The 16226-nt window shown below is 33.1% G+C and overlaps 1 protein-coding gene across 1 annotated transcript in view; it reads left to right on the top strand.

The window, feature by feature from the left end:
* LOC102807105 (uncharacterized) overlaps positions 1–15846 on the top strand; it is a 49925-nt gene extending 34079 nt beyond the window's left edge. Inside the window, exons 19-31 of the mRNA XM_085491688.1 lie at positions 452–796; positions 1338–1530; positions 2662–2861; positions 3831–4749; positions 5242–5444; positions 6038–6149; positions 6276–6884; positions 7566–7757; positions 8431–8607; positions 10127–10315; positions 11108–11212; positions 12253–12469; positions 13069–15846. Coding sequence (XP_085347814.1) covers positions 452–796; positions 1338–1530; positions 2662–2861; positions 3831–4749; positions 5242–5444; positions 6038–6149; positions 6276–6884; positions 7566–7757; positions 8431–8607; positions 10127–10315; positions 11108–11212; positions 12253–12469; positions 13069–13759 — 4152 coding nt within the window. The 3' untranslated portion in view covers positions 13760–15846. The remainder of the gene's footprint in view (positions 1–451; positions 797–1337; positions 1531–2661; positions 2862–3830; positions 4750–5241; positions 5445–6037; positions 6150–6275; positions 6885–7565; positions 7758–8430; positions 8608–10126; positions 10316–11107; positions 11213–12252; positions 12470–13068) is intronic.
* The last annotated feature ends 380 nt before the right edge of the window (positions 15847–16226 follow it).

Here is a 16226-nt window from a genome sequence, read left to right as displayed (position 1 = left end):
TTTCAATATGTGTACGCATGTAACACATTTGAGGTCAAACATTTTTTTTTTATATCAGGTGTTCAAAAACCAATGCAAAGAATATGTTACAAACAAATTTGCCAAATATGTTTGTACTTTTTTTTCAAGAGAATGGCATACTCTTACTATTCATGTATATGTATATCATATCATATATATTGAACAAATATATATGACATGCAAGAGCAAAGAATTTCTTGAAAAAATACCAATAAATATATCACCAAAACATGATAATTCTATAAAATATATGCGGGTTGCTATTATTGTAGATGTATGTGTTCATTGTCAATGGTGCGACCGTAACACAAGAGCTTAGGTTCCACAGGGTCTTGTAAAATTTTGTTACACAGGACTATACAAATTTCAGAGTCCTTATGATTTATTTTTAGAACATTTTATAATTTCTTGATGTATTTTCTGTTCACAGCTGCTGACCACAGGTACACCTAACACCAAGAGATTGGTGACCACCCGTGCTCTGGACTACGAATCAGAACTCAGCCTTACTGTAGCAATCAGAGCAAAAGAAATTCTAGATGACACCAAGACATCGGAATCTGTTGTGTTTGCAGTGAATGTTATTGACGTAAACGAAGCACCAAATATGATCCGTTTGGATCGAAACACTATCTCCGAAACTGCGACTAGCGGAGATATCGTTGGACCTTTGATGATCACTGACCCAGATAGTGCACATTATTTACAACATTTTACATGTATTTTGAGAGACGATGCTAATGGTATATTTGGAATGAATGGCTTGAATTTAGTGGTAAGTTACTTTGCCTGTATCATATTTGTCACTATCATCATTCCTGTGTTAACCTTTTTTATGATTGCAAAAAGTTATTTTTTATTATTATAATCATTATAAAAATCTTTGAAAAAAAGTCAAAAATGTCACATTTTCTTGTTATACTGTAGTATAAATGAGTAATTTTATGCTTTGTGTTTACAATAATTTTAATTTTCATTCAGTCATTTCTTTGCCTTGAATTGACACTCTTTAGGGTGTGTGTAAATTATAATATCAGTATTAGTATTCACTGTAATTCAGTCTTAAATGGCAGTGGTCGTTGCGCAGCACGTATCAAAATTCATGTAAACAAATAACATATTTTACACACATTTTATACGTCACTATGAGTCCCATATCGAACACGGCACGGTTTGACGACCACTCGCCTTTAACCATTTGAAATTAGAAATGCTATAACACATACACCACTCTGTTTGTTGTCACGATAAGCTATATAATAAATATTACCAATGGGATGAGCTGTACAAATTAATGTTCATGTTTTTCTTGGAAGGTCGCTGACCATGCTGTGTTGGATTATGAAGGTGTTGCTAATCACGAGTTAACAGTGGATGTTGAATGTCAAGATCAAAGAAAACTCTCTCATAAGGAGACCTTAACTGTCATTGTCACTGATGTCAATGAGAGGCCGACAGACATCAAGTCCGCATCTGGATTATTTAAAGTCAAAGAAAACCAAAATGTTGGTATGTTGACAGTCACAACTATGCTGGTGTGATTTACACATGCTGTAGTCAACCTGTAATTTTAAATAATTCTGAATCGTTCATTCTCATTTAAATAATTTTTGTACAATACTTTATTTTAGCCAGAATTAATTTTTGATGAAAAGACTTTTTGGTCTGTTCGGCCAGACTTTTTTTTATTCCTTGTTTCTCGAATTTTTATAAGTCAATTTTTTTGAGAAGGTCAGAAAAATTTTTTTTTTTCCCCCCCATTAGATTTGTGTGATTCTCAAAGAATTGTAAGTGAAATCATTGATTGGAGAGAAGAAATGAAATAAAATTTTATTCCATGTATAACCTGGTTAGCAATGTTGCCAATTGTAGCACAATTTTCAGCATTAATGAGGGATTTCTCGGTTTTTGACGACGAGTTTCACGGCGTGTCACCGCAAACCATGCCATTGCCATGTTCGTCTAGTAGTCTCAAGCAGAATGCAGAGAGGTCAATACCCGAGATTCACAACGCGCATAAAGTACATGTATAGATCTGCACGAGACTTCATTACTTTGATCATGATGCTCCTATGAAAATACAACTTGGATTTCTTAGGCGGCGGGCCGAATAAAATGAAGATAAATTTTTTTTTGCACTCACAAGTCGGCGGGCACGAGAAATTACGCTGAAATGAGTTAAATGTAAAATATATTTTCACTGATTTTTGATGAGTTAAATGTAAAATATATTTTGACTGATTCATCCCTACAGCAAAATAGAATTAGTATATGTGGTTTAATAGGCCTTATGTTGACTTGTAAGAATATTAAATGTCAAAACTTGTGATATAATTCCTCATGAATATTCTGCAAATATTGTACTACAATGACAACTTTCTGCATTTGTATTGAAAATAATGTCATTAATAGTGAATATGTAACCCTAGAAATTATCAGGACCTGTGACTTTTATGAGGTCATGTATGAGGCTGATTGTTGCCATGGCAATATCACTTCAGTCTGCACATAATGATGTAAAATCTTACTAAAAATATTATCGTTATGACAACGAAGATAGCAGTACATAGATACATGGACAGAAGCCCATAGACAATTGAGTTACTTGACATGTAATCACAACCTTAATCTTTGTTTCAGGTGAGGTTGTTGCATACCTAATTACAGAAGACCCTGACAACACCCATCAAGACTCATTTACATACACTGTGAGTCCCATGGATTCTATGGCTATTATGAGTGATCAACTGATAACACACCGGCAGTTGAACTTTGAGGAGAAATCAACGCATGAAGTGACATTGACAGTAACCGATGAAGGTGGTCTCACTCTCACTAAGGTAAGAACCATAAAGATGATTATTACTATATAAAAAAAAAACATTCCTAGTTCGGTTGAATAGAGTAATAAAGTTATTATTTCAAAATTGTTGGCAAACTAAAGGTTTACATATCATGTTTTCATATCGTCATTTAGTTCTGTCAGTATTAGGTGGCTGCTTGTGTTGACTATACATACATGTATAAACTTTTAAGTGTTTGAACTGATCATTTGATTTCAAGAAAAATGTAAAAATACAATGAATTTCTTGGTTCAATTTGTATTACACGCTGTGTGCATTTCCTCTGATAGCCAAAGGAGACTCTTATATCAAGAATTCAATATCAATTACCTGGATGTTTAAAGTTGATACAAATACAAAATAATCTATTTATGAATGTCTCTTTGTTTTTTGATTCAAGTAGCATATGAGCAACTGGCAATCATTTTTGTTAAAAAAAATCACACACAAAATACAATATTTAGTCTATTCAGATGGCCATTTTTTTGTCAAGTGTCGTTTTCCATTTTTCTGACACTTTTTTCCAATTGCATTTTAATTTGGTACAAATACAAGAAGTAACATAGTGCATGTCATTCTGTTTTGGTGAAAATTTCTTGACAGATTTTCACGTTTTTTGTTATGATCAAATGTCAGTTCAGCCAAATACAGAATAGAAACTTAATTGTTTTTCTGATTTTTTATCACAATAAGTGTTCTTTGAGCGTCTGTAAAGTAAATTTTTGCTATCTTTCACAAAATATTTTTTTTAGATCAAAAAATTTTATCAAAAGCTGTAGCCAATGAGAAGTTAAATCCATTGGGTCCAAAATTATCAAATGTTCCACCAAAATCTTGATGGCAAATGGCATATAAGGAGTAAAACAGAATAAATGTTATGAAAATGTTTCTAAATCTGGGAGGAGTAGAATTTTGTGGATTTCTCTGATATCTAGCGGAATAAATTTTGTTATTATTTCACTGTAGGTTGTAACAGTAGAAGTAGTGGATACCAATGATCCACCTACAGCCATTGTAATACCAACAGGCACAGCTGTCTATGAAAATTCACCGACTGACACCCTGGTAGCAGAACTGGCAACAATTGATGAAGATATTGGACAGAGTTATACATACACATTGGAATCTCACCAGCCGAGGGGATCGCTGAAACTTGTGGATGGAAATAAGTTAATGATTGATGATGGTAGTATTGTTAATTACGAAACTGTACAGTTTTTGGAGGCTACCATAATAACAACTGATAATGGGACTCCGTCGCCGTTAAATTTTGTAGAGACATTACAGATACCGATTCTGGATGTTAATGAGCCACCACGTTCAATGACGTTGGCGTCTAACAAGGTCGTTGAGAATCCAGTGGATAGGGCTTTGGTTGGTGAAATTTACGTTGATGATCCAGATAGTTTTCAGCAATCGTTTATGTGTGGGTTGACATCGGATGAAGGCAATCGCTTTGAATTGGAACATAATGGTTCAACCATTCGACTTTTAGTCGGTAATGGACTCCTGTTTGATTATGAAGCGGCAACGTATCACGATATCATTATTGACTGTCATGATACGGACCATCAATCACCAGTTAGCGGGTCTTTTCGTATACTCATTTTAAATGCTAATGACAAACCATCTGGGGTTTTCGTAATTGACGCTGATCCAGACGATACCACGATAGACCCTAACCGGCCTGAAGAGGATGAGGATATTTTTGGAAATGTTGTGACCGCTTCCATAGCCACGGTGAAAGAAGACGCTTCTCCCGGTCTTGGCATTGTTGCGTATGTTTTCGTAACTGATGAAGATAATCTGAATGATGATTCGCAAAGACAAACTCATTCCTGTGAATTAATTTCAGAATGGGAATATAATAACTCTACAGCTGAAGGTAAGAATTATTTTTGAGATTTGTTGGATTCAAGTTGAGTGTCTTACAAGATTGTTCCTGATTGGCTACACAACCCTAACACCTAACCATCCAGCCAATCAGAAAGCAGCTTTTTGTTCTTTCAACAAATCAAATCCTTTGACTTAACTGCAGGAATGTGTTGACTGAGAAACACATTGAAATCTTAAGCTTTCATGATTGATCATTTTAAGCTACACCAGCCGCACTTCTTTTGATATAGCAATACATGGTGATCAGGTGATATTTATCACCATTACTAAAGTATGTATTCTGACACATCAAATAAAATAGTCCTAGCACAACCCCACATTGTATTTCTGCTATTGTGTTCAACAGATAGAAACCAGTGAATTTTATGTCAATACCTCTTAAAAATAACTACTTCTTCATGTTGAAAAATTTCATTAAACTAAAACCGGTCTCTCTAAATAACTGCTTTTCATAAACGCATTGTAATATTTACCTAAACAGACCAACTGAGTGAACGAAGACGAAGAAGACGTCAGATCAGTAACACTGAACAGCCACCATCAATGGGCAGTGATGAGATCCCAACCCAGTTTATGATCCAGTCTGGCACCAATAGCATCGTGGTCAGGGAAGTGCTGGACTATGAAGAAAACAATGAGTATTTGATTTATTTGAGATGCCGTGATAATGGCAATCCATCAATGGTAAGATATAACACTTCAAAATTCATTGATTTGTTTGTAATTGAAGTTACTCATTTAATGTGCACAGATTTACTCCAAAATCAGAACAAAACATATTGTGAACAGATTCTTATCCAAATAGTTATGAATACATTTTAGGATATGAGTGAAAGGAACACACATATACAGACAGACAACAAAATTACTTCATTTTGGATTTGGCACATAGAAGACTGAAAACAAATAAGAAAGAATCATAGATCATGCAATCTTTACGGGAATTGCTGTGTATGGAATTTTGGTTTTGAAATATTAAATGATTCATAAGAAAATCTCCTGTACGATGCAACAGCTAGAAGAATGCAAATAAATCTAACAAACAGTTTTGTAGAGGTTTAAGCTTTAAGGTAATAATGAATAAACATTCATATCTTGATTAAAACCAACATTTCCACAATAGCAAGATAGTCTTCAGAGTAAAAGCTGACAGGTAAAAATGAAGATAAAAGTTAAACTAAAATACAATACGGAAAACATTATCTAACAATCTAAGTGGTGACCTTGCCTTCCAGTTAATATATTTCTCTGAAATATGTATATGTTTTTGTTTTCAGTCTGTTGTAAGTTCAGTGAAGATTATAGTACTTGATGTCGATGAAGCACCCTTGGATATTGGATTATCGACTCTGACAATGTTGGAAAACAGTCCTGAAGACACACTCGTAGGTGAGTACTCAGATCATCAGTATTTTATAATTTGTGTGATAGGAAGTTTGAGTTATACAACGCTGTCTGGATATGTACATAAATGTAAGGGTGTATTCACTATAATTTGATTGTTTTATTTCCTAGCTCATATCGGTTTGGTGGATCCTGATGGTACCATGACAGCTCATGCCTATGAAATCATATCACTTGGCGTGCCATATTACATCAAAGACAAGGAATTAAGAGTTTCCCGGACGCCAATTGACCATGAAATCACTCCAGTGTGGACAGTTCAGATCAGAGTCCAGGAAGTCAACACAGATTTAGAAATTGTGAAAAATTTTGATATTACCATTGATAATGTAAATGAACCACCGGACTCGCTAATCATTAATGGTGACACCTCTGTTGTTGTTATGGAAACGGCAGATGTAAACTCAGAGGTTGGAACATTAGAATCCCACGATCCCGATGAGCTGGATACTGAGTTCGGTTTTGCATTCTACGGTGACCACCCTTCTCATGATTATTTTAATATTATTGATGATAAATTATTAATAAAGCAGCAACTTGATGCCTGGGAAATGGACATGCACGAATTAACGATTGAAGTCACAGACAGTGGTGGATTGTCATATATTGGAAAAATCACTCTCCGATTAACTGCTGTCAACAGATGTAATGAAAGTGATTATTGCAGTGTGTATGCACAGTGTATCCATAGTGTATGTACTTGCATGCCTGGATTCATGGGTAAGTTTGTACATTTTGCCTTTTTAATTAATTTCAAAATGGAAATATATTTCATCCAGTAGCTTTGCAGCCAAGTTATTGTGAAGCTCATTTTGCAACAGTTTCAGGTCCAAGTTTCTGAAATTACTCTTGCATTTCAAGATTCCAGCCTGAATTTTTTAATAGATAAATGGCATAAAACCGTGACAAATATATATATTCCAGAGTAATTTCATGTGTTAAAACAACTTTAGAAGCCAATATGTTTTGTGATTAGTCTCACAGTTTGCTAGAGAACCACTTTTGTCATGGAGAAATCAAATATGAAAACTGGTTGCTGTCGTCCTGAAAATAAATATACAATATACAAAATTAAATAGTTCAATGTATCACAGTATTTACATTTTTGTCCAAAAAATACAATTTTTAACATTTCATGATTAATGGATCGTAATTAGCATATTACGATTTTGATGGACATTGTAGCAACCACAAACAACTAAGTTTTATTTTATGAAAAGTGACAACAGTAGACGTTGGTACTGAAAAGATTTAACGTGAAGATTTTATTGTAGTACTGTTTATTAAAAGTGGGACAACCATCTATGTTTCATAACTGTTTTATAAGCAAGATGTTTTATTGTATTGAGCTCCGAGACCGTGTTAGGATTTATATAACTAATATCATTTCATAATCTACAGGTAATGGTTTCACATGTACTGACATCGATAATTGCGATCCAAATCCTTGTCATCCAGACAACACTATTGGTGACTGCCAAGATGGTTTTGGAGGTCTTAGGAATTTCACTTGTAATTGCAAAATGGGATGGTTAGGTCCAGACTGTTACAGAGAAGTCAACGACTGTTTTAATAACTCTTGTAACTCACTGGGTAAGTCCTTTTTGTCTTGAATTTTTGAGAAGAATGTTTTGAGCATTGAAAATAGTAACTAGTGCTAATGTTTTTGTTCAAGGATTATTTTTATCACCTTTATAGCCAATTCACACACTTATTTCATTGTCTTCAAGAAATAGTGCGACTAGTGAATATTTAGAAAGTTTAAAAGCATAAATATTATACTGAACAAAAAGTTCCGTCCAATAAATGAAAAACTGTGAATAAAAAGCTGGGGTACAAAAGCTTGTTTCCATGGAAGCATTGACAGTTGTCTTGAATTGGCTGCCATTTTGAATTGAAAAATGGTCAAAATAATTTTAAGTTAGTTATTCAAAACATTTTTTTCTTTCAAAATATATCTCATCTCAGTGAATAATTTGGCAAAAATCAGGAGATCCCAGTGTCAAAAATGTTTTAGTTGCAATCATTGTACAATGTATGTCAGTGACTGCTGGATGTACAGTACAACATTTAGTTTTTAGTCACTAGTTCAAATAATGTGTTATGGCCGTCCCAGATTCTAACAATTCTGTTCTGTATATGATTTATATATGAAATATCTTTCAGTGTATCAGCAATATTAATCCCATATCAAATCCTTCTTTATTTCAAGAAGGAGTGGACAATTTGTACACAACTGTAATGTGTTTTATCTGTGTTGCCATAGGAACCTCAAAGTGTGTGGATAAACTAAATGACTATGTATGCGAATGTAAATCCGGATACACTGGTCAATATTGTGAAGTCAATATTGATGACTGTCTGACTAATGAGTGTTTAAATGGTGGTCAATGTATTGATGGTATTAATGGGTATATATGTGATTGCAAAGAACCTTATCAAGGTAACTACACTTATCTTGTAATAAGATAATTTTTCATATTTCCTCCATACTAGTTGTGTTCATCAATAGCTCCTTAGCACAAGCTAAAAGATCAAACACATTTGCATGTGCTAAGAAAACATGCATGAACGCTTAGTACAGGCTAAAGTAAGGGTTGAATTTGATCTGCTTTAAAACCTGGTCTAGACCCTTAGCACAGGCTAATGAAGTGGCCAAAACGGCATTGTATTTGTATTCATTAGGAAGATTTACTATAATTATGTTCATAACTATTCATTTCGGTATGACATTTCTGCCATGACAATCAATGCGAGCACATCAAAGGACATTCCTGTTATTCTGCAATATACACTTTTGTTTTTGCATTGTTTTTTAACCGTAGAACTAACATGTTTAACTTGCTGGTTACTTTACTGAGTAATCATGGCTAAAAGACTGGCAATTTGTATATTTTTAAACAAGCTCCTTAGCTCCTCAGTATTTGACAAAGCGAATGTGCTGCTAATAGTGCAAATACGGTATTTCAGTAATCTGCCAATGTGTTTTATGGTTAGAGTTGTAGTATTTGCTAAACTAAGTAATAGTTGTAGCCTTGAACATAGGTAGTGTACTAGCTAATTAATCCATAAACCAAGATTTGTGATCCAGAGGTACATGTTTGAGTGATGCCGATTGTATATCAATAAATAACATAACTCCAGAATGCAACAAACAGTGCTATGAAGAACATTTTATGTCAAATTTGTATTTGAATTGATGGTCGGAAAGTTCAAGGACGATTTGCTGGAAACTCGATCATAACTGATTCTATGAAATTGCTTGGTAATGTTCAGATATTTGCAAAAGAATTCTGACTCAAATATCTTGCAAATACCGGTACTGTACTTATTGTATTTGAGATATAGTACTTACAAATTCATATGTCAGAGGTTACAAACAAAGGCTATATTTCAAAAAGAAAATGTCAGTTTTGTCAATTGAACGAAATAGAAACTGAAGAGCACTTCTTTCTTAAATGCAGCCTTTATAAAAAAAGAAAGAAATTTGCTGCTACCGCCCAAACTTTCCGACAAAGAAAAAATTGTTGCAATACTAAACAATGGTAGTATAAAAATTGCTAAGTACATCCATGATTGTTTTAAAATTCGAGAGAACAACTTGAAAAGAGTACTTCCAGCTGTCTCAAAATAAATAAAAACATTTACTTTAATTTATTATACTTTATTAATAACTTTGTCTTACACTCTTTCAATCTCATTTTATTTTTTTCATTGCTATACCTTTATTGTATTTTATAATCAAAGTCCCATAGAGGATACAATAACAATAAAGATTATTATTATTACAATAATACCACTTTAAGGTCACATTTAATGCCTCCCTATCTTGACTTGATAATGCACGTACCGGTATATTCTGTATGAGATTTAGATAGTGAATATGTCTTACACTGTCAACGTAAACAATGTATACATATGCTTCTATTAGAACTAATAACATAATTACATTTATGACTTAGGTATTAACTGTGACACAGATGCCAGTATATGTTATGATGTCAGTTGTCCACACAATGGTACATGCATACCATACTCACATGGCAAGAACTATGCATGCAGATGTCTGGAACCCTTCTCACCTGATTGTGAGGGTTGCATGTATGGCTATGGAGGAGACAACTGTCAGCCCTGTAAGCAGCCACTCACTGGTAAGACCTCACCTAATATTAGGAAGAATAAGTGATCATTTCAAAGTTTAATTTTAAAATTTTGCAATAATAAGTTGAAAAAGAAGATTTGTACAAGTGTGTGGGACTTTAGACTGCATGGTCTACCTCATTGTGAACATACATGTATTGAATAAACATGTCATTTGAATATTATTTTCATGAAAAGGCAATTTTGTCTTATTTGTTTCTCATCTCTCTTGTTTGAGCAAAGGTCTCCTTCATACCCTCATTGACTATTTTTTTCATTTTTTGCTAGTGTAATTAAATTTTGTATGGTAATCATGATTTCTGACTATTTTTATAATTTTACTGCAGCAGTTTCTTTTATTATGATTTGTATTTTTAAAATATTTGTTGCCAGATATCTATTTGTGGAGTGTGTTTACAAAAAAAAAATTCTCTTCCTAAAAAGGCTTTGGTCGTCATGCAGCTAGTTTCATGTAAATATATTATTCAAGTTTTATATTATTATTATTATTATTAAATCTTTATTGCAGGATATAAAGTGAAAAGTTTGTACATCTCATAATAAAAACAAACAAAACAATAAATAGAAACAAACAAAGAGAAAGAATACAAATATATAAAAGAGACTTGACTAGTAAATAATATGTCACTATGAGTCTCATATCGAACAAGACACAGCGTGATGACCACCCTCTTCAATTTGGAATATAGTAGTAGAAAAAAACGATCACCACATGTCAGTATGCTTAAACTAATTGATGCTGACTTCATAATGGTTATTTTGTTTGAATCTTGCTTACTTAGGTGTAAACTGTGAAGTTGATGGCAGTGTATGTGTACCTAATCCATGCTTTGGTGACAGTGTATGTGTTCCATACCGAGGCGGTAAATTTACATGCATATGTCCAGGTAAGGAGAGGAGATATTAAATTAGTTTACGAAGGTGGAGGAAACTTATCCTGATCACCCAAAAAATTTAAAAATAGACAAAGTAGCTGAGAATCTTATGCTAATAGGTGATTCCCTCTCAACAGTGAGATCTTGCGTATTGCATGAAAGACGCGGACCGAATGTCTGCTGCAAAAACGATTCCATTTTGAACTCAAATTTCTTTTTTTTCATAGCTCATGACAGGGGAATATTGCATTGAGATATCCTCACTTAATCGAAATTGCCTATCATCAAATGTGTACAGCACATTATTAAGCATGAAAATGTCCCCCAAAAAACTTCTGCATTTGTTGAATCACGCGCGATGTTTGATGCCACTATGACCTTTGTTTGTCCTCTTTTTATGTTTGATTTCATCCATGGTGTGGGATTTTGCAGTTTACGGAAAATGGTCTACTGCTTGTATGTGTTTTTTTTGTGTGCAGTATAGATACTTCTACCGAAAACAATAGAAATTTCTGTTCAATAAAAAGTTGTATTTTCACTTGTTCCAAACCGTATCAGCACTCATTCTATGATTCAAATTTCCCCTTATATGGGGTTAACTAGTTCACCTTCCATGAGTATCTGCCTTTGTTCACATTGGGCACAGATGATGGAATGTGTGATGGAATTAGAATTATGTCACTTTGTGGTCTTTATAACATCATATTTTCATACATCTATTACCGAAAAAACAAACAAAAATATTTAGCATTCAATAAAATATATGTTTTCATTCATTCAAGACATATTTGCAATATTTCAAAATTTCATACCAGTATGTCACAAACCTTGATGCATTTTATTGTTTACATTAGATACGGTAACTATGCAGCATGTGACAGAATCCTGTCACTGAGAGACAGATCAAGTCTCGTAAAACACTTTTCATTGACATATCTCCTAATAAATTATTACTACAAGCAGAAAATGATATAGAATAATAAGGAATGCATTAAAGTATAAAATAATGCTAAAATGGCACCATGTTGATTTTGTCAGTCATTTCATTTCAGGTAATTACACTGGTTCACACTGTGAGTATCTGAACGGCATCAAGCTTGAGTCAACGAAAGATTACAGTTATGACAACGGGGTCCCCTTCCTCCTCATCTACATCTTGTTGGGTGTAGTGGCAGTCATTGTGCTGTTTTTTCTCCTTATCTGTATCGTATGGACCAAACGCCGCAGAGTTCTTTCACAGAAGAAAACATCCAGCCGTGCTAAAGTCAGGTGAGTGTGTACATAACGGCATGTAACACCAGTAATTTATGGAAGCATAGTTATGTGTTCTGAAGCATTAATTGTGTTGGCAACAGCAAAACATGTTATCTTAATTTATTTGGGCTATAATTTATTGATCATAATGTGTATATACTGTACAATCTCTCAAATAAGAGTTTTGTTACATTTTCATTCCTGAGAGCATTATTTTAGGCAACAATGGTGTTACTGGTTGTGTTTTAAATCAGGGTCTCAATTTGTTTATTTAATAGAGTGTAATCAAAGACACAACTTAAATCGACAAGTGAAAACAAAAGTTTTCTCATTCCAATTGCAATAATGAGTTAAAGTCTTCTATATGAATATTAAAGTTGGTATTATGACAGATGTACCTTCATAGTATGTACTCAACAATGCCTTATTTATATCTATTGATTAGATATTGCATACATCTAAGGAACAGGTTTTAACTATTGTGTCCGTAAAAAAAAATATCAAGTTACGGACTTTGATGCACATCATCATTTCATATTTGGTGTTGTCCAGCATTCCTGATAAGTTTAGTTGCTGTGTAACCAGGGGGATTATATTATTATGTTATTTTATAGGTATGATAGCAACCAAGAAAAAGTTGAAATGGGCATGGACTTCCAAAATATGCAAGAAATTCAAGGAGCTGAAGTCCATGAACTGGAGAATCCTACATTCTTTGATTTTGAGGAAATGACTTCCCCAGGTGGTGCATCAGCAGTGCTGCAGGAACAAGAAGAACAGGCTCGTACTCAGATGGCAAGCATCGCTAATAGACCCATACAGAATCCAAAAAATAATATTGTCAGCGTTAAAGTTACAAATGATTTACGTGCTGACTTCAACAAACATGGTGCTCGTCCTCGCATGGCAAACTCAGCTGAGCAGCCGTCTATCGTAACAGACGGTCGTCGAATGAAGATGACAAGTAGTAAAAATAACCTTGGCAACTTTGAAAACAAAGAAGTTGGTTTTGAAGAAGAAGACAACTTGAAGAAAGAACTTTTTGTTAGTTTGAACAATGAATCAGTCATGTACCAGAACCCTTCTTATGACACTGTTGATGGTGCACAGTCGGCTCAACCAATGAATGCTTTACAGACTGAGCAGAAAAATAACCAAGGAAATGAAACGAACAAAAAGAAAACTAGCGTCAAAGAACTTGCTATGAAATTTCAAAGTCCTGGAGTCAGGTCTTCCCAACAAGAATTCAAAAACAATCCTGTTTATGAATCTGATGATGAGGCACAAGACGACGTTCATGACTGAGTGACAAGTGTTTGAAACGCAGCTTTTTTATGCATATGTTTCAGTTATTATTTCCATGGGTCAACTCATTATTTAAAGCATCAGAGTTGTGCCCCATCATGCGTTTAAAATTTGTGAAAACCATTTCACAATTGTGTACATTGGATGTGAGCCACATTGCATCCAAAGCGTTTGGCAGCTGGGCCACTTTAAATATTTGTGATCAGATTGATATTTTGTTTAAAGAGTAGATTATTGCACAATGAACTTTTTCTGGAAAGTAAGGTACATTTCCGAGTTCACCTTGCAGGATTTTAGTTTTAAACATGTATGTACTTTATCATAAAAATGCCATAGCAACAGGCAACTATATTTACATGCTGTCTGCACACAAGTCAACTTGATGACTCACACTTATATGCTTCTTATTTTAGTTTAACTACTTTTTTCACCACTGCCATTCTTTTCTTTTTTCAATATCTGCACAGTGAGACACTAATATACAAACCATGTTATATTTATAATAATCAGTGTTGGTGTGTGTATTCACAGGGAATAAATCTCATGTAACTCTCTGCCCACAGAGCCCTACACAATTATCCTCATACATGATTTATACAGACTAGTAAAATGTTTGAAAAAACAAATAACAGATTGTTTTTTTCTTTCTTGTTTTTTACTGTACATACTAAATATCAGTTTGAAATCATGTGCCTTTTTTAATAAATCAATATTTCATAAATTACAATCATTAATTGAATAAATTTAGTAATGAAATTTACAAAATTATGGGTAAAGCTGATTTGATTTACAAAATAAATATGCAAATTAATTAATTTTAAACTATTCATTATTCAGAAGCTTTATCCGATTCAATGCTGGTAATTGAATCCGTTCTGTTTTGCTTATACATATCATATAGATCTCAGTTCTTTATACATGTTTTTTATTTTTGTATTATAAAAATGGACTTTGTACTTTTTTATACTCATCATTAAACTAACTATCAGTAAAAGTGGATTTTTTCAGTCAGGCATTTGATACTTTGAAAATTTGAATTGGAAGAAGAAAGAATATTAAGAGTTATCAAAATGAAATACATTTCAGTGCATAATCACTTTAATAATGAGATATACAAATTGATAAATATACTTGTATTGGCTGTATAAGTTCTCTCAAATGTTCGTTGCTGAGTCATATCAAATAATCAAGTAATACAGTTTGTAAATCAATACAGCTTACATTTCTGTTAACAGAAAAAGCTGGATCAGCCACAAATACATAATATATAACTATAGTACTGTAAATATATTTACTGAGTTTTAATTTTACTATTTTTGCAGATGTAAAAACAGATCTGTGTAATTGAATCCATGCAAACATTAGAACTCATTGTTTCCTTGGCAAATTTGTTAACTTAAAACCCAGTGAATTTTTTCTAAGTATCAAATGGTGAAATTAAATGTTCATTACAATAAATGGTTTCACAAAAGACACTAGAAAATATTTTCTAGCGTTTTGTTTCACAGTACTTAATGTCTTACAAATTCCCAATTTTCTATATACATAATAATGTAATTACCATATTTGCTTTATTAAAAGCCAATTTAATTGAAGTGCATACAAACCCCAAATCACATTTGTTTTTATACTGAATCATTTATATGCAACTTAGTTTTCCCACTAAAAGAAACACATGTAATGTACATATGCACACGCCCTTCTAATATAGCAACCATGGTAGTTGGGATTTTGACTAAAAATAACACTGGACATCAACAACTGCGACTTTTGCTTAATTTTCTTTTAATTTCTGAAATGCAGAAGCATATTCCATATTACTTTTTTGTCTAAAGTACTCAAGAAAATCAATTTATGATATGGATATTTACAAACACCTCTATTAGTAATGTAGATTTTTATTTATCTGAAATAATACATTGTACTTGCTTTATAATTGTATAAATTTTATTGTAGAATTTGTTTTTAATTCAGTTACAGACTTGACAGCATATTAAGCTGTGATAAATAATTTTTAGAGAATTTTGTATTACTAACATATTATGTTAAACAGAATATAACCAATGAAATAAATGGTTCTAACTGGCTGTTCTGTTCCGAGTTGTCATCTGTCTATGTAATTACTGGTGACATTGCCCACTTATCAGGCACAACAGATCTTGTATATGTGTTTCACTGACACACTCAAGAACCATACAAGAGAATATTCATATATGCGCCTGGAAAATGAGATATCTAGTGTTTAATTTTCAGTTCCCCTCTGTATATGAGTACAATGTAAATACCATTAGAAAAAGATCAATTACATATATTATACTTATATTGAACAAAGCAACCAGTGCAATATTGAAGGCATTGGATGAAAGATGTGATAACATATCATTCAATCATATTTTGTCATGTGATCTTATTATATATATTTTTCATATTTAGATAATTATTGCAGATAGGTGCATGCAATTGATGC

This window comes from Saccoglossus kowalevskii, chromosome 16 (assembly GCF_978046115.1).
Source record: "Saccoglossus kowalevskii chromosome 16, keSacKowa6.1, whole genome shotgun sequence".
Lineage (NCBI taxonomy): Eukaryota > Metazoa > Hemichordata > Enteropneusta > Harrimaniidae > Saccoglossus > Saccoglossus kowalevskii.
The sequence above is the reverse complement of the archived record's forward strand: the minus strand, read 5'-3'. Positions and strand labels throughout refer to the sequence as shown.